The sequence below is a fragment of the Nuphar pumila genome, chromosome 10 (genome assembly GCF_984573655.1).
Source record: "Nuphar pumila chromosome 10, dmNupPumi1.hap1.1, whole genome shotgun sequence".
Classification (NCBI taxonomy): Eukaryota; Viridiplantae; Streptophyta; class Magnoliopsida; order Nymphaeales; family Nymphaeaceae; genus Nuphar; species Nuphar pumila.
Genome location: NC_143258.1, coordinates 96,418,892 through 96,442,354, shown reverse-complemented (window position 1 = coordinate 96,442,354; position 23,463 = coordinate 96,418,892). Strand labels below are relative to the sequence as shown.

General features: G+C 40.1%; 1 protein-coding gene and 1 pseudogene across 1 annotated transcript; both read left to right on the top strand.

Moving 5' to 3' along the window:
• Window positions 1-328: 328 nt before the first annotated feature.
• On the top strand, window positions 329-14,859 carry LOC149827475 (photosystem I chlorophyll a/b-binding protein 6, chloroplastic-like; annotated as a pseudogene).
• A 2,825-nt stretch (window positions 14,860-17,684) lies between these two features.
• On the top strand, window positions 17,685-22,763 carry LOC149827474 (pollen receptor-like kinase 3). Its single transcript, XM_090018519.1, has 2 exons — window positions 17,685-18,999; window positions 22,033-22,763. The coding sequence occupies exons 1-2, from the start codon at window positions 17,685-17,687 to the stop codon at window positions 22,761-22,763; spliced, it is 2,046 nt and encodes a 681-aa protein (XP_089874645.1).
• The last annotated feature ends 700 nt before the right edge of the window (window positions 22,764-23,463 follow it).

Below are 23,463 nucleotides of genomic sequence, written 5' to 3'. Positions count from 1 at the left end.
GAATCCGAACAGAGCCTTCTTCTCCAGAAATACATTCAAATTTTGTTTTAAAACCCCATATGCAAAAAACAAACCGAATCCATCCCATTTGCACCCCCACAATTTAGCAACCTTCAACCTAAGATTAACCTTTTGAAGTAAGGATCATACTTCTCCTTGACCCAAAGTCTTGGACCACCAATTTGTAGCCACACACTCCTGGCCCACATGGCCAGGATCATCTATCCCCACAAGATAAGCCTTATGAGAGAGAGAGAGCGAGAGAGAGAGAGAGAGAGAGAGAGAGAGAGAGAGAGAGAGAGAGAGAGCTCAATTTTTAGGAGCAGTAATGGCATCCATTGCAGCCACAGCCATTTTGAACCCTCCACCAACGAGGTCATCACTTCTCCTTTCCTCATTCTTCATTGTAACAGTTTTTTTTTTTTGGAGGAAAAAGGAAACTCAATTTTATTAATAAAAAAAAAAGTATGCATAGCTAGGGCGACCAGGCATCGACCCCCACTTGGTGCAATCATGTGAAAAACATCAGATCCAAAGATACAACCATTTTTATAAAGTTTCCAATATGACTAATACACAAGGGGGGTGTCTGTGTGACATAGTCGAGAGGACTAGATAGACTTAGTCTACCTGCACATCCTGATCCAGACCACAGTGACTAGCCAAAGTTTGGCTGGAAACTTAGTGATCTTGACCCCAAGAATTGAGCATGGGATCTCAAATTTCGATTATTGTAGCATTAGTGATGTTAATTTCTACTATTGAAACCCAAAGAGTAAGTTTGTTTATGCATTCATGCTGATCAAGGACTGGACCCAGTTCATTTGTCTTTCTAGATGACCAACTTTTAAGGTCTCACTGAGAGTGAGTCAGATAGCAACTCTTCATGAACACCTATTATAGTTTTGGCAGCAAAGGTGTAAGAAACATTCTTTAACAGAGCATCTACTGTAAGTAGACTTCCCAAGTGATTAAAATACCTGCATTGCAACATTAATGACAATGCAGATTAGACAGAGAATTAGCCACAGTTTTTAAAATAAAAGAGCCAACTTGGTCAATGTTTCAATTGGTGAATTTACCTAAAAGAAAAACTGGTGATGATCCAGTTCACAGTTGAGTCAGCTACATAAAGTCCCAAGTCCTACAAAGTCAAGAGTTGGTCGTTGCACATAGTAAAGGGTGAGCCCTCAGATCTGGAGATTTTCCTTCAGTAAATTTGTTTTCTAGTAAATTTTGAGAGCGTGGCAATCATAGACTTTTCTTTTAATTTTGTATTGGTGAATGTTTTACTGGATTTACCACGAAAAATCAAATCTGTTTCTCTCTCTCTCTCTCTCTCTCTCTCTCTCTATATATATATATATATATATATATATATATATATATATATATATATATATATATATATATATATAGAGAGAGAGAGAGAGAGAGAGAGAGAGAGAGAGAGAGAGAGAAGCATTGTCGATATGTTTAGCATAGTCAATTTGTTAGGGATATCCACTCTTGGATGGTGTTTTTTCTTAAAAAAAAATGCCATGTTTTTATGGGTCAAAAAGTTTTGAAAGCATTTATGGCTGTTAATTTTTGGATCACAATAAAAACCCACCAGCACTTGGAATACTGGCAATTCAAATGCTGATCATCATAAAACAGAGCATGTAGATCATATCTAAAGGGTCGGAATTGCCAAAACAAAATCATAAAAAAAATGATTTGCAAAGTCATTTCTTCATACAAAAAATTGTAGCAAATCTTTTCCATATATATAGATGCATATACACGCATGCACACACACACCATAGTGACAAATATCGCAAGAATTATGAAAATCTGGCGATAAATTGCCTGAAAGTTTAAAACAGCAATTTCTTGCGAGATTTTCAAAATATTACGAAATTTATGAAAAAGCATAAATGTCATGATTTAAATGTGATATTTACGGTTTAAACTGCTATTTATCATAAAAAAAATGTGTATTTTTATTTTTAAATATTTTTTATTAAATTTTTTTTTATAAAAACTATTTTTTGTATTTATTTGTTTATTGCCAAGAATTTGCCGAAAAAACATGAGATTTATGAAAAATTTTCAAATTTCTCTCAAGTTTTTTAAAAATGAGTTATATATATTATGTGTGTGTGAGAGAGACGCATGTGTCACTAAAAGCCTGATTCACTTGTAGGAAAGTGAATATAAGATCTCCATCAAGGGTATTCAAGATTTTTGCAAGGTTAAAGAACAAGGTGTGTGCAACAAAGGGAGTTTCTGCTGTAGCTGAACCCCTTCCACCAGAAAGGCCCCTCTGGTTCCCCGGAAGCTCACCACCCCCATGGCTCGATGGCAGGTATACATTTTTATGTTTGTTCTTATGATATACATGAAAAAATAACAATGTTAAAACTTTCTCAAACTATAGAATAATAATTTGATGGAACAAACTAGAAATATATCAGATTGAGCCCAATGGATTGAAACTCTAAATTTTTCAATATATGGGTTTGTCATGTTTGTATCAAACTCGATGATTCTAAAGATGATGATCCATCTCAAGTCAAAGTTATGGTGATCTTAGGGCACTTTTTTTTTTTTTTAAAGACAAGCTGGGGTTAGGGTCGTTAGGCAGACCCCCGCCAGTTACTATTCAACCTACCACTGGGGTAGGGACAGAGAAAAAGTGGGCCCCGCCCCACCTTGCCCCCCATTTGGATCGGGGATGGAGGACATGAAACGGGGATGGAAGTTAAAATCAAAACCCCTGCAGGGGATGGACTTACGCTTTTCACTGCCTGATCCCAGATCTTTCTTTAGGGATGGCAGTGGACTGAGTGAAAATGAGCCCTGCCCCGTCTTGCCCCATTTGGACCATGGATGGAGGACATGAAACAGGGATGGAGGTTAAAATCAAGACCCGTGCGAGGATGAAAGGCAGAATTTTAAGACAGGGCGAGAGTGGAGACCTTGTCCCCTACCCCCCCCCCCCCCCCGCCCGGTCTACTGCCATCCCTACACTAGGGTTTTGAACCTGCAATGTCCACAACAGGGAGACGTGCACTGACATCTTCTACCAACCATCTAGAGTCAAAGATATGGTGCTCTTAGAGCACATTTGTTTACACCCAATAGAGAATTATTCTCTCCAGTTTTGAGGGAACCCCATGCTTCAGCGGGATTCGATCCTAGGCCATCAGCTTGACACAACATGAGTTCAATTCCTCTGAGATCAATCACTGTAGGGCCGGTCCACTCTCTGAGGGTTTACCTACAGGGTGGGGCCAATTAGGGCTTGATCCTGCTTGGTTTCTCGACATCAAAAAGAAAAAGTATCCAACCAAAGCTTTGTTTTGTTTTTGTTTTCCTACTAAATACGCAGTAATTCATTTATTCTTTATGTTGCAGGTGATTTTGGCTTTGATCCACTTGGATTGGGTGAGTATTTATTGGTTAAAAGTATTATTCCTTTGTCACAATTTCCATATAAAGGTGATGATTAGGGATGGCAGTGGACCGGGGATAGAGGACATGAAACAGGGATTCTTTCACCCGTGCGAGCATGGAGGCAGGTATGGACTTATTCTTTCACCCGCTCCACCCCATCCCGATTCCCGCCTTGCCCTACCTCGCCCTGTCCCCAATCCTTCTTTAAAGATGGCAATGGACCCACGGAAAACGGCCTGTCCCGCCCCGCCCCGTTTGAACCGGAAATAAAGGCAGGGGTAGAGGTCTGGATTTTGAGATGGAGTAGGATGAAGACCTTGTCCCCACCCCCGCCCCCGCCCAGGTCCACTGCCATTCCCAATGATGATAACTAATGGATTATTGATTAGCATGTCATGGCCGTCTATCTTCTCTGATTGTTAGCATCCAAGATAGGTGCTTGCCAGGAACGTGGCACCACCCCTAATAATAATAATAATAATAATAATAATAATAATAATAATAATAATAATAATAATAATAATAATGGCAACGGCAACACCAATCACAACAATAAAAAAATTAATTTATTTTCTGATATAGCAATTCATGCTTTCAGGTAAACCAGCTTTAATGCTCTCTCAAAAGCTAAGACATGTAAGCTGACACTCTTTGGCATCATATGAAGTGTGACCATGTTCACGATAGCAAACCCAACAATCTATACACTCAATGAGCTAAAGGGAGCCATACTTTATAAAGTCTTATTAGATAACTAAATTGAGTTATTTGATCTTCATGGAAGTCCCTCTTGTTTGAATTATTAGATAATCAAATATTTTATCTTTCTGCTAACACTACAAGAAAATTGTTAATTAGCGACGAATATTTGTGATGGATTTTTTTCGTCGTAAAGTTACGATGGATTAACGAGAGAAACTAAACTGTCGCTAAGATTTGTAATATTTACGAAACTAGCGACGGAAAACCTTCCGTCGCTAGTTAGTGACAGCTTAGCGACAACAGGTTTTTGTCGCAATACACGTGACGGTTAGCGACAGATTTGGCGAAAAAAGTTTTTTCGTCGCTACGTAGCGACGATGTTAGCGACGAAAATCTTTCGTCGCTAACTGGTCATGTAAATTTATGATGGAGTTGCGACAGAATTAGGCCGTCACCAAATTCGTCGCTAATTTTCTCGTAAATCTCTAATCAGGGGGGGGGGGGAGGGGCAACCCCCTGCCGCGTTTTGTTTTTTTCGGCAGGGGGCGACCCCCCTACCTCGTTGTTTTATTCGGGCAGGGGGTCGCCCCATGCCACTTTTTTTTTGGCAGGGGGGTTGGGGGGGCGACCCCCTGCTTCATTTTTTTTCGGCAGGAGGTTGCCCTCTGCCTCATTTTTTTATTCGGGCAGGGGGGTCGCCCCCGTGCCTCTTTTTTTTCGGAAGGGGGGCGAACCCTGCCTCATTTATTTTTTTTGGCAGGGGGTCGCCCCGTGCCTCTTTTTTTTATTCGGGCAGGGGGTCGCCCTCCCTACTTTTCAGGCGGGGGGGGGGGGGGGGCGACGGGCCGGGTGGTGCCCGACGATCGCCGGGATCCTGAACCACGACATCACCTCGTGCTTGCCGCTCCGGGGACGATCACTGCCTCCGGAGACCTCGTGCTGCTGTCGTACATCATTGGCCTATTGACTGGCCAGTCGAACTCGAGGGCGGTCGAAACAAACGGAGAGGTGGTCGACGCCCGGAAGGTGTTCCGCCTCGCCGGAATCCCGTTCGACTTCGATATTTATTATAAAAAATTTTCCTTTCGGTAGAGGGTGACTTCATTTTAACAAGTGTCACTTGCAGATTTCTCAACGGATCTCGCTTGTGCCTCGACACTCGTGGTAATTAAGTGACAAAAATAATGCAAATCAGGTAAATACCCATGGTGAGTAAGTGATGCAAGCGCATTACATGTTATTTAATTTATTGGATGCAACACTTTACTGTTCACACACTCACTTAGTTGTTGATATCTTGGATTGCTTTGTTGGAGTTTAGAGATCATGCTGAGCATGATTTTAATGTATGAGAATAAAAGTGTTCTTATTTTTGGAGTACAGATTCGATGCTAGGCATGATAGTAGTTAGCGGGATATTGGAGTGTGTTTGTTGCAGGTACATATTTGACATTTTTTTGATATGAATGATTTTGATATATTGCAATGTTTGATGTGAATGATTTGAATTATTTGAATGTATTGCAATACTTGATGTGAATGATTTGAATGTATTGCAATACTTGATGTGAATGATTTGAATGTATTGCAATAATGTGAATGATTTGCAGGTATTTCAATGATTTGAATATATTGTAATACTTGGTTTGAATTATTTGAATGTATTGAAATGTATTGCATTCATGTGAATGATTTGAAATAATTTGAATGTATTGCATGGCCTTTTTTATTTGTTAGAATATGGTTCGTGAAACTTACAATGGTTGTTCATCTAGTGGTAGCCAGTCTCAGCCCTCATCTTCACGGGCTCCTTTGATAGGTATATCATTTAACTAATTTGATACTTGATTAGTTGAAATGTGTATTCTGAGAATTTCTAACATTTTTTTTTACAGATGATGTTTCGCCTGTACATGACCCACTTACACCAGTTGATCATACAAGTCAAGAGTCCACACAACATGCAGAGTCTTCTCAGTCTGGCACAAGAAGACTCATTCTGTAACACCCATGAATTTTCTGAGGAATTTACTGCTTACTTAATATTGAAATGTATGCTTTTGTGTATTTATGAGATATAACACGTAATTTGATGTAAATTGACTGTGCTTTGTATTTCTGCCTTGTACGTGCGACCCGAAAATCGTGTAGGTTCACTGTGTAAGTAAGAAGTGTCTAATTCTTGACGAATTAGCTTCTAAAAATTTAAGGGTTAATTTATATTATATTTTTATGGTTTGTCCCCGAATTTGGGACCTATACGACATAAAAACCTTGTCAGTGCATGTGAATTACGAGTTTTGATCTACGATTGGACCCGAATCATAATACGCTTAATTCTCGCAATTGGATGAGAATTTTCTTGAGAGGCTTCCAGCATTTAGTATTAATTGAGGTTATATACAACACTAATTAATTTATTGGGATTAATTTGATATTTTAAGGTATTAATTAAGTGTTGTTTGAAACGTATTGAATAGGTGATTGTTGATTTGGACCCGGATCTCTAGTGGAGGACCCAAACCCATTGGGCGTCCTCCCTAGAGGACATTTTTGTCCTTGGTTGACCAGATGGTCAATGGTGGACCAGATGGTCAATGGTGGACCAGCTGGGTGGCGATTTTGAAAAGAATTGCATGGCTTTTGAAATAGAGGCCTTGATTGGCCCTTGATCTTGTCAAAATCCTCATGATGGAGCCCAAAGTCCATCATGAGGGGGCATTTTTCCAATAAAGGAGGCATGGGGCTGGCGCCCCATGGCTCTTTTGTAATACCCTTAAAGCTTTTTAAATGCTAGAATCTGATTGGTTGGGTTGAGTGGCAACCCAAGTAAATCCTTCAAGTTTTAAAGTCTTTTTGAAACCCTTTACAATGGCATTATTGAAATCATTTTGAAATGATTTTAAGAGCTGGACATGCATTGGTCCATGGCTGGCTATGGGGTGGGGGGGGGGGGCGTGGAGCACCCTAGCCGTCCATCATCCTTCCCTAAATCCCAGCCATCCAATCTTTTAACCCTACCTACTTAACCCTTGAAGAGAGAGAAAGAGAGGACCCCTTAGGCGAATTTCTTGGAGCCTCCTCTCTCTCCTCCCTTGCTCTTCTCCCCTTCTTCTTCTCCAACATGTGAGTGTTGGGTGTGGGTGAGCACCTAGCTGGAGTTTCACAACTGTGAGCAGTACCATTGCAACCTCCTCCATTTTCTAAAGCCGCGAAGGTGAGACACCTTTCTCCCTATTCCATTGGTGGATTTCGTTTGGGCGAGTTGATGTGCCCTTGCATATTTTGTGAGCTTTCCTTTACACGAAACCATGAATGTTGTTTTCGGTTAGTTTGCTTATATGCATCCCATTTGTGTGTCTTATTGAGTACTAGCATGCAAAAATAATTTGGGTTTCTCTCATTTGAAAACGGTTTGGATTTTTCCATTTGAAATCATTTTGGTCTTACTCGTTGCCCTTGTTTTTGGTTACATGCACTTCATGGATCAACATAGATGTGGAACACCACGGGTTTCAGATTCCACCTCTCTCTTGCACTCCATTTCATTCTTTTGCTTCACATCTTTTATTTCCCAATATAGCTGAAATGTGTTTGAAAGCCGTCAACATTTTTCATGCGTTTGTCATTTGATTCAACGCACCCCATTCGCAGTTTTTGCGAAGGGATTTCGATTGGCAAGGAGACTGTGCACAACCCCATGCCATGCAGCTTGCTCCTTTGAGCCAACCCTTGTTGGGTTAGCTGCGGATGGCCTGGGCTAGTTGGGTCGAGCCTAGGTGAAGCCTGCCATTCGTTTTCACCATTTCCATTTCCATGGAGTTGTTTTCGATTCGTCGAATCTTAGAAGCCATGTCTCCCTTGTTTCTTTTCAGTTGCTGGACATTCCATCAAGTGTAACCCAGACCGACCGCAGTTGGGTCAGCCCGAGACGCCTCCTTCTTCTTATTTTCGTCTAACCTTGAGCAAACCCCTTGCCAGCGTCCATTGTGGGTGGCTGGGGGTTTCGTTGGGGCCTGACATGGTCTGGACCGAACCGGTCCAGACCTGTCAAAGGCCATGGCCGGTCATAGCCGGATTGGGCATTTAGCCCTTTTGCTTTTTAGGTTTCGTTTCGACCTTGGCTGCAACCTTGCAGCTGCAGCTGGGTGCAGGCGATAGGCCTGCACCCCCCACCCATTTTCGGTGCTGGCTGTAGCCTGCTGGGTCTGGACCAATCGGTCCAGACCATGCTCAGACCTGAGTGTGCCTCCTTTTGGTCTGGACCAATCGGTCCAGACCTGGACCGATCTTGGTGAGCTGAGCCCATCCGGTCTGGATGCCCAGTCCAGACCTGGGCTGCCTTACTTTTGATAGAGACCCATGTCGGGGTCATTTCTCGGACCAGCCTCTGCACAGTCCCAACACTTGGCCCTTGCAGTTTGCGGGTCATGCATAGCCGTTGTCCTCCTTTTTCCGTTCCGGCCCCTGCGTTTTTGTGACAACATAGTTGTTGTCCTCTTTTCAAGTTTGCAACGCTGTCCAAAGCGGGGCCTGTGATGTGAGGGTTATGGCGCCCCATGGCATCGGGTGGCTAGTAAGTTGGCCGACTTGTGTTCAACCTTTTAGATGCTCTAGTCTCAGATTTTTAACAGCTTTTACGCATAGTTAGCAGACATTCAGGCCGCAGCCCATAGGGCTGCATATGCGCACGCAGCGCAGGTCCAATACCTTGGTGAGTGTACTAAGTGTTTTGGCTATTTACAGTTTGTGCAGCGAATGTGCGTGGTCCGATGTAAATTATGTCAATATGGTTATTATTGCGCAGTGGTGTGTTGAGCCCATAAATATGGGTAATGTGTGTGTGCCTACCCTGGTGCATAGTGTCGCTTGTATAGAACGCGAAAGGTCACATTGATGCCTCACTAATGCCTTTTTGTAAAAAATGAGATTTTACGAAGTAAAGAAGCTCATGGCACCACTCTTGTCTTATGTATTTGACACTTTGGCACTTCAAAACTTATCTATTTAAATGTATCATGATGATGTTACGTAACGTAGTTTGTGCACACTTTAGCACTTATCTATCACGTGCAATGAATGCAAACACGTACTCGTATTGTACGAAATGAATGTAATCGCTAACTCATATTAATGGATTTTGAATGCATGTCACCGAATGAATGTAGTTCCCTAGTGCGAAGGGATTCTCGAGATACATGTTTGAATCGCAGTCTTGTGAGACTTATGCGACTTTGGAACTCCTTAGCGAGTTGTTTGTGGGCGATGAGCCCACTTAGCGAGATGAGCTCACTCATGGTTGTAATACGTGGTTTATGAACCTTGGCACAACTTGTGAGTCACGCTATACCGTGACAAATGTTTCTAACTGTCTCATCATAATGTGCAATGTTTGAATTATCACCTGACTAGTTCTCTCACTTATGACACGATGCACATACTTGTCCACTTGTACTTGTGCACAGTTCACGATGACATATCTACTTGCATATCACAGTCTATTGTTAGTGCTTTATGTTCTGTGATGCATGCCTTGTTACAATGTTATGTATCGTGTTAGAAATTTATGTTCCTTGATGCATACCTTACTGTTTGATATGAGTTGTGAAATCAATAGTCATAGTTAATTGCTCATGCTTTGACTACTTGCACTGATTCACGCTAGTTGCAGTCTTTCGTAGATCCATGTATAGTTGTATACTTGTTCATGTTGTATTTGCTCAAGTAATGTAAGATTAACCATGCTATGTCTTGTATGAATAGATTGCTTTCAATTTCGACATATGGTATATCATGTTTGGTTTGTCTCACCAGCTCGAAAGAGTACTGACCCCGTTTTATGGGGATACAGGTTCTTACTTAGGCGTGCGATGAAGCTCGGCGTGCTGCAGCGGACTCTGAACCCACACTTCTGAACCTCACTTATTGGATCCTAGCAGTGTTTTTGTAAAAGGGATTTGGTTGTACAATTTTGTAAAGATGTAAATGAATTAATAATAAAAGTTGTTCTTTCTAACTATTGTTTCACACCTGTAGTGGCCGCCCAGGGTTTTCCGCTTCTTTCCCTTTTGGCTTCTTCCGCACTTGTGCTCTTATTTTTTAAAAAAAAAGTTTACTCAAATTCTAAAGGATTTTCAAGTCGGGAAATCTTGGGGCGCTACACATTCGAATAGAGTATATCGATAATTGACCGTAAGTATTTCATTTTCACTCATTACATATCTTATAAATATTGTATATTGATATTTATTGTGTACCAATTCATGTGCAACATGAGGTTTGAGCCACAAGAAGTAGTACGCGATATTAGGAATTCACTACTTCAACATCTACCAAAACCGGTCGCTCAATGAAAAGAGTATCCAAAAGAGGTGATAAACAGATTGTGGTCCTCATTCACGATATACAGTTGTTTGTCATAGTTAATATGTTTCATATTTAATTTTTTGTTATAGTCATGTCTACTAACTTTCTGAAAATATATATAGGCTTCGAATCGCTTCGCGACTATGATAGAGGAACATGATGCAAGGAAGGTGTGGCAGAAGGTGACTGTCAATCGATTTGGAGACATGCTGCACAATATGAAGACTGCAGCAAAAAAATATCTGGTATAATATATGATCCACTACAGTAAAAGGGCCATGGCCCTATTACTACCAAGAGAGATCATTGGGAGAGAATGTGTGACAAGTGGGCGGGGGATGCATTTCGAAACCGCTCAGCGAAGGCTGCACAAAATCGAGCAAAAATGCCTGTAGCCCATCTACACACAGATGGATCTAGGACTTTTGGGCGCCACCTAAAGAAAATGGTAACTCATTAATATATATTGTCAATTTTATAAGTATTGTTGCAAACCTGTTAACTAAATCTTTTACCATTTCACTTCGCAGGAATCAGAAAAAGGAGGCATTGCACCATACAATGATGTATTTGTTTAAACACATAAACGTAAAACCGCGAGAGAGTTCGTATCAGAGAAGGCGAGAACGACAACGATATGTATTTATTATATTAATAATCATTGTAATATACAAGTTATCATAAACATTGCAATTCTTAATTATTAATGCATACTGTAAACATTATTTTGTTGGAGGCATATAAGCAACAGATGGTAGAGTGATATGGCGATAACTCTACTCAGCATCCATCATTTGATCCTACAACATGGGTGATTGCAGCAGGTGAACCCAAAAAGGCTCATGTGTTCGGGTGGGAGTAATATGAACACCTCACCAATCGTTGCTTCCTTCAGTCACGGCTTAGAGACTTCTCCCGTCAACATCAGCTCTAAGCATCCTATTTTTTTTGGTGATGATGTACGCCAGATCGTTAAGGACACAATGCGTGACTACTTTCATGAAACAATTGTCGACGTTCTCCGGATGAGTTCAAGAGTTTTTTACAGAATAGGGGAACTTTGATTGCAGGTGGCTCTCAGGTATGAAAGTTTAATGTGATATATTGCATGTCATTAGATTTCATATAACTTTGATTGCCTTAACTTAAGTGCATTAGATATAATTTATTTCAGTATATTTTGTTTATCAATATTGACCTTTTATATAATATTTCAGTATAATATTTTTACTGCCTTAAAACACATATGAGCATGATAGAATCACATATACAATTTTTTTACTGCCTTAAAACACATATGAGCATGATAGAATCACATATACAATTTTTTTACTGCCTTTGAATACATATGAGAATGATAGAATCACATATACAGTTTTTTTATTGTTTTAGAACACATATGAGCACGATAAAATCACATATACAGTTTTTGGACTGCCTTAGAACAAATATGAGCATGGTAGAATCAAATATACAGTTTTTTGACTACCTTAGAGCACATGTAAGCATGGTAGAATCACATATATAGTTTTTTTACTGCCTTAGAGCACATATGAGCATGATAGAATCACATATAAAGTTTTTTTACTGCCTTAGAGCACATATGAGCATGATAGAACCACAAAATTAAATTTTTTACTGCCTTTAGAATAAATATGAGCATTATTGAATCACATATAAAGTTTTTTAACTGCCTTAGAACACATATGAGTATGGTAGAATCACATATACATTTTTTTGACTGCCTTAGAGCACATATGAGCATGGTAGAATCACATATACATTTTTTTGACTGCCTTAGAACCCATATGAGCATGATAAAATTACATATATACTTTTTTGACTGCCTTAGAACACATATGAGCATGATAGAATCACATATACAGTTTTTTTGACTACCTTAGAGTACATATGAACATTATATAATCACATATACAGGTTTTTGCCTGCCTTAGAATACATATGAGCATGATAAAATCACATACACAGTTTTTTGACTGCCTTAGAGCACATATGAGCATGATAGAATCACATATACAAATTTTTTGAGTGCCTTAGAACACATATGAGCATGATATAATCACATGTACAGTTTTTTGCCTGCCTTAGAACGCATATGAGCATGATAGGATCACATATAAAGTTTTTTGACTGCCTTAGAGCACATATGAGCATGATAGAATCACATATAAAGTTTTTTGACTGCCTTAGAACACATATGAGCATGATATAATCACATATACAGTTTTTTGCCTGCCTTAGAACACATATGAGCATGATAGAATCATATATACAATTTTTTGACTGCCTTAGAGCACATATGAGCATGGTAGAATCACATATAGAGTTTTTTTGTCTGCCTTAGAACACATATGAGCACGATATAATCACATATATAGTTTTTTGTCTGCCTTAGAATACATATGAGCATGATAGAATCACATATAAAGTTTTTTGACAGCCTTAGAGCACATATGAGTATGATATAATCACATATACAGTTTTTTTGACTGCCTTACAACACATATGAGCATGATATAATCACATATACAGTTTTTTGCTTGCCTTAAAATACATATGAGCATGATAGAATCACATATAAAGTTTTTTTACTGCCTTAGAACACATATGAGCATGGTAGAATCATATATACATTTTTTTGACTGCCTTAGAGCACATATGAGCATGATTGAATTACATATAAGTTTTTTTATTGCCTTAAGAACACATATGAGCATGACACAATCATATATATAGTTTTTTTACTGCCTTAGAACACTTATGAGCATGATAGAATCACATATACAATTTTTTTACTGCTTTAGAATACATATGAGGATGATAGAATCTCATATATAGAGTATAATTTATTTTAATATATTTTGTTTATCAATATTGACCTTTCTTTTCTTGTGTAGGTTGTTGGCGATAATCAATGTAGTAGAGCTGAAGGGACAGATCAAGACAATGAACAAGAAGAGGCACAAAATCTTGGCGATGATTAGATTCATGTGTTGAATTTGTTCTACCTTTTTTTTGTTTAAAAAATGTAAATGTTGAATTGTAAATAATTAGAACTTGCGAATTTTGTAATGGATCAATTAATTATTTTAGTTTCTTTTTATATGTATTTCGATGTGTACTTTGTTTTTTATTCATATGAAATATAAATTGTATCACGAGAAATTTTTTCTCGATATTTAACTTTCAAATAATTTTTTTAAATTTTTTTCTTGTTTGCGACGGATTAGCGACGAATATGTCCGTCACTAATTACTATTAGCGTTGAATATAGTGACATATTAGAGATGACTATACATCCGTCGCAAAACCAAAGTCGCTGTATAGTAACGACGACCTTGCGATGGATGTTGGCATTCGTTATTCCGTCACAACTTAGCGACGGAACTGGCGACAGATATATTCCGTTGTGAATTAGCGTTGAAAATTTTGTGATGGAAACTATCCGACGCTAATCCATCTCTAATCCGTCGCTAAGCTATTTAGCAACGGATTAGCGACGAATTTAAGTTGTCGCTAATCCACAAATTTCTTGTAGTGTAAGGGATACCCATAAACCCAATTTGTTGAAAGGATTTATAACTCCCTGGGATTATTTTTTTATAAGATCATGGGAACATATTAGCAATTTATGATATGATAATTATCTGTTAAGTTGGTTATTCAAATCTACTCCAGCTATGAAATTTTTGTATTTCTAAACCATGTCTACCGTTCCAGGTTAGGACCCAGAGCTGGTGAAATGGTTCGCTCATGCACGGCCGGTGGGCCATGATGGCAGTCTTCGGCATCCTGGTCCCAGAAGTGCTCCAAAAACTCGGGTTGATCGACGAATTCTCATGGTACACTGCCGGAAAGCAAACTTATTTCACGGATAAGTGGACCTTGTTCGTGACCCGAATGATCCTAATGGGCTGGGTGGAGGGTAGGCGCTGGGCCAATATGATCAAGCCCGGGTGCGTCGACATCGAGCCCAAGTACCCGACCAAGAAAAACCCTAAACCTGATGTGGGTTATCCAGGTGGGCTATGGTTTGATCCTTGGATGTGGGGGAGAGGGTCACCTGAGCCAGTGATGGTGCTAAGAACCAAGGAGATTAAGAATGGTAGGCTAGCCATGCTAGCCTTTGTTGGGTTCTGGTTTCAAGCAATCTACACCGGTGCAAGCCCATTGGATAACTTGATGGCTCACTTGGCTGACCCTGGGCATGCAAACATCTTCTCTGTAAGTATTTTATTAGTTGGCTGCATGCTTGAATTGGTGCTTAATTTTGTTCTTAGCTCGAAACTCAAAAGGAAAAAAAGAGATCACCTAAACTTTGTGGGATAATGGAAAACACACCTAAGTTTTCAATATTATTAAAAGCACAGGCAAACTGAGGGTTTACATTCATCAAAATTGTTGTTAAATATGTGAATGCAATTACCAAAACTTAGGAAAGTTTTTTATTATTGCCAAAACTTTAGGTGTGTTTTGATTTTCTTTTTGGGAAAAAGAAATTTGTTTTGAAGGTAAATCAGCATCTTTTTTCTATTAACCCTACTTGAGTTAATGAAAATCCAAGTTAAATTTAGGAAAATGCATTTTTAATTAACAGACTCATAGTGACAAATATAGCAAGATTTTCATAAATCTCGGGATAATATCATGAAAAATTGCGTGAAAGTTTAAAACGGCAGTTTCTCACAAGACTTTTAAAATATTGCAAGATTTATGAAAAACATAAATACCATGATATATTTAAACTCAACATTTACATATTAAATGGCTATTTATCATGAAAAATTTGTGTAATTTTATTATAAAATATTTTTATATTATTTATTTATTTTTTATTGGCAAGATTTTGCCAAAAAAAACACAAGATTTATGAAAAAATTTCAAATTCTTGCGAGTTTTTGAAAAACGAGATTTTGCCATTTTTAACATTTGTCACTTAGTCATGTTTTTTAACAATATAAAAAACTTAGGCATATTTGTTATTATTATTTTTATTACAAGGATCCTTGCATAAGCGAGAAAAATCCCGGGTGAGGCCCACGACCACCTTGCCTTATGTGGCCCACCTCTGAAAGCTACGGACACACCCGTGCGCCTGTGGAGTTTGATCAAATGCCTTCATCTCAACACTCTCACAACCACCCCTCTGGCCACACCGTAGTTAGGCATATTTTTTATTATTACCAAAACTTTTCCCACAAAAATGTTTAGCCCTAAAACTCATATGTCTACGCACGTGTGCAGGCTTTGTCATCACAATGATGCTTCATCTGCTTGGTTAATGCGAGGAGCATGCCAGCATGGTAAAGTTCACTTGGAGAGAAGAGATAATTCATCATCATCATCATCATCATACCTTGTGCCATGTACAAGATAGAGAAGAGATAATGTTCTTTTATCCAATGCACCTTGAAATTTTTTCCCCAAGTGTAAAATCTTTTTTTCTCTATGGGAGGGGAGGCAATGTGGTTTCCTTTGAAAGGTTAAAAAAAAGCCTATTTACATGTCCCACTGTCAATCACAGCATAGTGACAAATATCGAAAATCTCGTGATAATATGGCAAAAAATTATATGAAAGTTAAAAACGGTAATTTCTCATGATATTTTAAAAATATAGCAAATTTTTTGGCAAAAAATAAATATCATGATTTAAACATGATATTTACGTTTTAAATGGCTATTTATTGTGAAAAATTTGTGTGTTTTTTTATTTTCAATTATCTTTTATTTATATTTTCTTATAAAATTTATTTTTTATATTTTAAATTTATTTTTTATTGCCAAGATTTTGCCAAAAATGCAAGATTAAAAAAAAAATCAAAATCTAGCTAGTTTTTACTGTTTTAAACTTTTATCACTATTTGCATCACAGTGAACCAACACATGATGTAGGCAGGTGATCAAATCATAGTCACAGATCTCAGTCTCACGATTTTCTCAGCAAGGGAAAATTCCGCGATATTTTAAAATTTTGTTTTTCTAAGAAAAACCTCAGGGAAATATAAGTACATTTAAACTTTAGAAACATATAAAAGTAGAATGAAAACATTGAAAATATGAAATATATAAAAGAACAGTAATATCGTTTCAATAACACAATATATATAGCGTCATCATAAAATCACCATATTTACAAAATGTGAGGTATTATGAAAATATCACGATTTTTGCTTGATTATAACGGTGAGAATATTGCAATAATTAAAGTCACGATTTTCAAAATATCACTGAATATTTATTTTGGGGAAGGAGGGGTGTTGGAAACCTAATCCTATACTTCCAAAGTTAATTTAACGGTAACTACTAACTAGAAATTGAAAAGATTTTAATTACGTAACTTCAGAAAAAAATATTAAAATTTAGAGATATTCTTCTAAGATTGAACTGGTTCGGGTACAAATTTGTGCGGGTATGGTTTCTTTGGGTAATAAATCAAAGAGAAAAAAAAGGAAAATGAAAACCAGAACTAAGTACGGTGACCAAAGGTCCAAATGGATAAATTTGGGACGGATCAAGCTTGACCCAACACTATACCCGTTAGTAACTAAGATAAGGTTTTATATTTGGATCTGATCCATGTCTAATAATGTGTTATGTATCAAAATCGGATCTGAACCTCTATAACACTGCCATTTTTATATGTTAAAAGTCAAAACAGGTCGGGGTTAGATCCAACCCAAATTTGTATATGGATTATGGACTACCCTTTATATAAGAATGCAGTTCAAATCCAGCTTGGTCTTGGGTCGGATCAGGTCCCCAACGCACTTTCACCCCATACCTATCCGATGGGCCCTACCTTCCGGGCCCACGGTCCAGGTGGGACCCACTACTCACATAACCATCGTTGTCCATTTTTGTCCACTCCAAGAGCAACGAACCCTGCCCTATCTTCACGTTTGACTTCGTCAACCGGCGAAACTGGACCTCTCCCTCGGTTCCCATTTGTAGGTCCGAAACAACCAAATCCACATCACACGACAACTCAGCAACGCAAAAACTGAGCATTTCCCCAAAACAAAAATAATAATAAATGAAAAAAAATAGAGAGAGAAAGCGAGAGAAGAAAGAGTTTCTCTCCCTCCATGAGAGCAGCGGCCAATGCCAATCTCCGGCCACCATTATTAAAAAAATAAAAATAAAAATAAAAAAAATGGCCGCTGCTCCCGCTCTCTTCCTCCTCATCCTCCTCTTCATCTGGCCGGAATACGGCTCCGCATTGACACAATCCGACGCGCTCCTCCAGCTGAAGAACGCCATCCAGAACGCCAGCCGGCTGTCGTCGTGGTCGCCGGACGGCAACCCTTGCTCGGCCGCCTCGCCGTGGCACGGCGTGGTGTGCTTTCATGGCGTCGTCACTGGGCTGCACCTCGGTCGCCTCGGCCTCGCCGGAACCATCGACGTCGACGCCCTCCGCCAGATCCCGGGGCTCCGCACCGTCAGATTTGACGGCAACAGCTTCTCCGGCCCGCTCCCGGCCTTCGGCCGCGTCCACGGGGTCAGGTCGATCTTCCTCCAGGGCAACCGATTCTCCGGCGACGTTCCGGCAGACACCTTCGCCGAGATGACCTCCCTCAGGAAGCTCTGGCTCGGCGGAAACAACCTCTCTGGGCCCATCCCGGCCTCGCTCGCGTCGCTCCCGCACCTCGTCGAGGTCCGCCTCGAGAACAACGCATTCTCCGGGAATGTTCCGTCCTTCCGGTCGCCCCGTCTCAAGTCGTTCAACGTGTCTAACAACCGCCTCGAGGGGAATATTCCGTCCGATCTGACGGCCAGATTCGACGCTAGCTGCTTCAGCGGGAACTCGGGGCTCTGCTTCAACGAGAGCGCTTGCATTGAAACCGGGAGCAATGGTAGGACGTCACTGGCCGGAGAAGACGTTCCTCCGGCGGCAGCGGCACCACATTCCAAGAAGCCGGTGGCCATAATGGTGGTGGCGGCAATAGTGGCGTTGTGTATGGTCTTCTATTTAGCCACCAAGCAGGCAGGGAACTGCAAGCCATCGACCAAGGAGGTTGTGCTTGGGAGCAGCAGCAGCAGCTACAACAAGAGGGAGATGGTGGCAATGCCGATGCCGATGATGCCACTACCGCCGGCTTCGCCGACTCCGTTGAGCGAAGAAAAGGCGCCATCACCTCCGGTGGGGGCGGCGGATCTGGTGTTCGTGCAGGAGGCTCGGGGCGGACTCTCGCTGATGGACCTGATGAAGGCGTCGGCGGAGGTGCTGGGGAGCGGGGGGCTGGGGTCGTCGTACAAGGCGGTGATCGCCAGCGGTGCATCCATGGTGGTGAAGAGGATGAAGGACATGAACCAAGAAGGGAAGGAAGCGTTTCACTGCCTGATATGCCGGCTCGGCGGTGTTCGCCACCAGAACGTCCTGCCGCCGGTGGCGTACCACTACCGGCGAGAGGAGAAGCTGCTGCTGTATGACTATGCAACCAACGGCAACCTGGTCTTCCTCTTACATGGTAGGGACAAAAGTAGTCAGACAGGCGCCCATGGTCCTAAGTAGGGGTGTCACCGGGTCGGGTTTGGTTCGTGTGTTCCAGCCGAGCCTTGTCAGACCCGTTTCTTGATTCGGGTCTGAGAAATTAGACTCAAAACCGGCCCAACTTGATTCCAGTCATAGTGACAAATATCGCAAGATTTATGAAAAAATCTCGCGATAATATCACGCGAAATTGCCTGAAAGTTTAAAACTGCAATTTCTTGCGAGATTTTTAAAATATCACAGATTTACGAAAAAACATAAATACCGCGATTTAAATGCGATATTTACGTTTTAAATGGCTATTTAACATGAAAAACCATGTATTTTTATTTTTAATTAAATTTAATTAATATTTTTCTTATAAAAATTATTTTTTATAATTTTAATTTATTTTTTTATTGCTGAGATTTTGCCAAAAACCACGAGATTTATGATTTTTTTTTAAATTCTGGCGAGTTTTGGAAAACAAGATTTTGCCATTTTTAACGTTTGTCACTGATTCAAGTTGAGGTTTCGGGTTTGGGTATGGCTAAGATTATTCATATGGGTTAACGAGTTGGAGTGCGAATTAGTTCGGGTCTTAATTAGTATAGTGCTGTTTTCTAATTGGTATAACAAATAGACCCAAACACAACCCAGTTTGATTGAACTTTTGGGTTCCACTATGGCTAGAAAATAATTGTGGACCCATATACCTTACATAAAAAATGGGTCCTTTTTTAATTTGATTCTTATTTCAGGTTGAGTCTAGATATTACTAAGATTTTAAACTTATAATCGGTTCGGGCATAAATTGGGTGGAGTACAAATGAGTGGGTATGTTTTATTGCAAGTAAGCTCTATATATCCTTATAGAGTTAGAAGAGTTGTTATCACAAAGGAAACCTATTGGATTAATGCTTATTGTATTTCCCTTGACGATAATTATATCTAAATTTGTCATAGTCAGTATATATTGGGTTCAGTTTAGGATCAGTTTGAGCGTTAGGTCTAGGACCGGTTTGAGTCGATCCGATTACATATTTTACAGAACCGTTTGGGCTGGATATGAAAATGGGTAGGGTATGAAATGATTTTGGTAACATAACGAGTTTGGGTTTTGTAAATCATAGGATAAAGGTTGGGTGGATGAAATGGAAAAGTGCTACTGGAGTGTTGTGCGATCGTAGAATGCCATTGCGGTTGAAGGGAAAGTTTTATAGGACGACTATTAGACCCGCTTTACTTTATGGTACGGAATGTTGGGTTGCCAAGAGACATCATATTCAAAAAATGAGTGTAGCTGAGATGCGGATGCTTAGATGGATGTGTGGAAATACAATAAAAGATAAGATTCGGAACGAAGAGATACGTAAGAAGGTAGGTGTTGCACCCATTGAAAATAAGATGCGAGAGAATCGTTTACGGTGGTTTGGACATATTCGGCGAATGCCTAATGATGCTCCAGTTAGAAGGTTGGAGAAATGGGAAAATATATTAGTTAAAAGAGGTCGGGGTAGGCCTAGGAAGACTTGGATGGAGATGATAGGAAAGGATATGAATGCTTTGAACCTCACCGAGGACATGGCGTTGGATAGAAATGATTGGAGGAAAAGGATTCATGTGGAAGACCCAAAATGAATTTCTTTTTTGGTTCATATCGCTGACCCCAATTGTTTTGGGATTAAGGCGTAGTTGTTGTTGTTGTAACGAGTTTGGGTTTTGGATCTGTTTGGGTATAAAACCCCAGGTCGGGTTAAATTTGTTTCATGTTTATGTCTTCCATACCTAGAGCCAACCTATTTTTTAAAAGATTCTAGATTTTAGACCCGAAACAAGGCCTTGGGACTATCAAAATAAGGTCTGGTTTGGTCTAATAGGTTTCGGATATTGGTTCTGTTCTAGTATACCCAACCCAATTACTTCATATTGTTTCATATTGTATTTGACCTTAAAGAGTTGGTTTTTATTTCATGTTTTCATAAAAAATGCAACCAGGTTGACCCATCGCTGACTTGGTCTAAACCAAGAAGCCTTGTCCAAAGTCAACTTCAATCCACTAAGAGCCTGATAGGCTAAATTACACCAAGCCACAAGACCAAAGTCATGGTTTAGAACTGTAGTTGCAGCCACCTGGTAAGGTCATTTCATAATTTCATAGTAAGTCCAAATGCATCCTCACCCACTCAACAGATATTCCTTTAAACCAGATAAAGTTAATTGATATTAATTATGCCTTTAACCCAGTTGCATAATTATTATTATTATGTTAGTAATGATTTCTTTTTTTTTTTTAAAGGCAAGCTGGGGTTAGGCAGACCCCTACCAGTTAAACAAATGTATCATTGGGTTTTGAACCTAAAACATCCCAACAAAAAGTGACGTGCACTAGCTACTCCTACCAAACAAGAGGAGCCCCCGTTGGTGTCAGTGATGATCTCTACAAGCCCACATGTGCTCCACATTCATGGCTAGGGCAACCATAGTTTATCACCTTTTTTTTATATATTTACGAGGAGAAACAGCCACCCGGATCAGAGACCTAGCCTCGCTGGGTATGCCTGCCATACTTAATTACGAGAATGTTCTGACTGCATAAAACTCTGTGGGCTTGCTCAAGGGGTGATGCCCATGGGATTTGAACCTAGACCGCCTAACTAGTGGCCTAAGCCCCATCTCACTAGGCCAAACCCCTTTGGGGCAACCATAGTTTATCACTTGGTGTGGGATGACCATGGTTCTAAACTCTAGGGAGGTGTCCCATGCTGTAGGTCTAAATTAAACTTGATGTACTCTCTTGTGATCAAGAGAGACCTCGGGGCATTTTACCAACCGAGGCCTGTCAATGTGTGGACAGTGATGGGAGGTTTTTTGCTTGGTTGTGATGGCATGGCTAATTAAAGACAAAAGTAATTTTGTAGGATTTGGTGATCTCTAGTTGCCATGGACATTGATAACAGCAATATCTGTGTCTACTTTCATGCATGAGTGTGTATATGTGTGTTTTTATGTATTTTGTGTTTTTTTTAAGGCGATCGAGGGCCGAACAGGCCAAGCCTACAATGGCCAACTCGGCTAAGAATTGCTCAAGGGATCGCCCGCGGAATGGCTCACCTCCACAGAGAACTTGGCGACATGGACCTCCCCCATGGCAACCTGAAATCCAACAATGTACTATTCGGAGACGACTGCGAGCCACTCATAGCTGAATATGGCTTCTCGCCCTTGGTCGGTCCTGCTTCGGCCTCACAAAACATGGTCGCATACCGGTCGCCGGAATTCATGCAATTTTGCCAAGTTTGCCAGAAATCTGATGTTTGGTGTCTAGGCATAATCATACTTGAGATCATCACTGGCAAGTATCCATCCCAATATCTTAACCATGGCAAGGGTGGCACGGACCTACCACTCTGGGTCAGGTCTGCCATTGAGGAGGGGCGTGAGAATGATGTGTTTGATCCTGAGATGGTTCTGGACTCAAAGATTGTGCCCAGTGAGATGAGACAATTGCTACAAGTAGGGCTGGCTTGTACTGAGCCAAGCTTGGACAATAGGCCTGAGATGGCCATTGCCTACAAGATGATAGAGGAAATCAAGATAGATGAAGGCAATTTGCATTCAGCAGCACTGAGAGATGGCATTGAGGACTTGGCGACGTCGTCACGGGCAAATATGGTGGCGGTGTTTTCGTCTCGCCGATCCATAAAGGAAGGACATGGCGCGGGCGGGCATGGTGATAGCTTCAATTGTGAAGTACCTTGACTGTTAATAGATCTCACTGAACTGTTGCCATGAGCATAAGCACTGGGGGCTTGCCTAGTTTTCTTCTTCCATTATCATTTTCAAATTATTTGATTAAGAAATCTTGGCAAATAATCATGGTGACAGTGTGTTCGATTCTTTTCTTTTCTGTTTTTTTTTCATACAAAATTTTTCCGTAGATTAGGCTTGTCATGTATATGCATTGGTTATTTGGATGAAGAAAAAATTATCTAGAAAAATAGAAATCATTTCCGTCGTTCACAAATGATTTTTTCTTTAAATAACAATGCTTTTGGATCTTTCTTTTTTTCAAAAAAGACATGATCCACTGCTATATAAACAAGCAAAATTACGGGCATGTTTGGATGTTACAACTTGTGGATTCATGTTTTGTACTTTGAACTGATTTAGAGTTGTAAAATATTTAAATTATAAAATCATAAACGCATTCTGTCCTATAAATTGCATTATGATATGTCAGAACTAAAACAGACGGCAGTGATTGGGAAGGAAATTAAAAGCAGGACTCTAGCCTATCGGAAGTACTTCTCGGTGCAATGTGATTGCACTTTCAGTGTGCTGCTGTACCAGATCACCCACCATCTGGTGTCGGGCACCACAGCTGACAGGCTGTATCTCAAAGATGGTGGGTGATCAGGTGTAGCAGCACACCAAATGTATGCAATCACATTGCACCGGA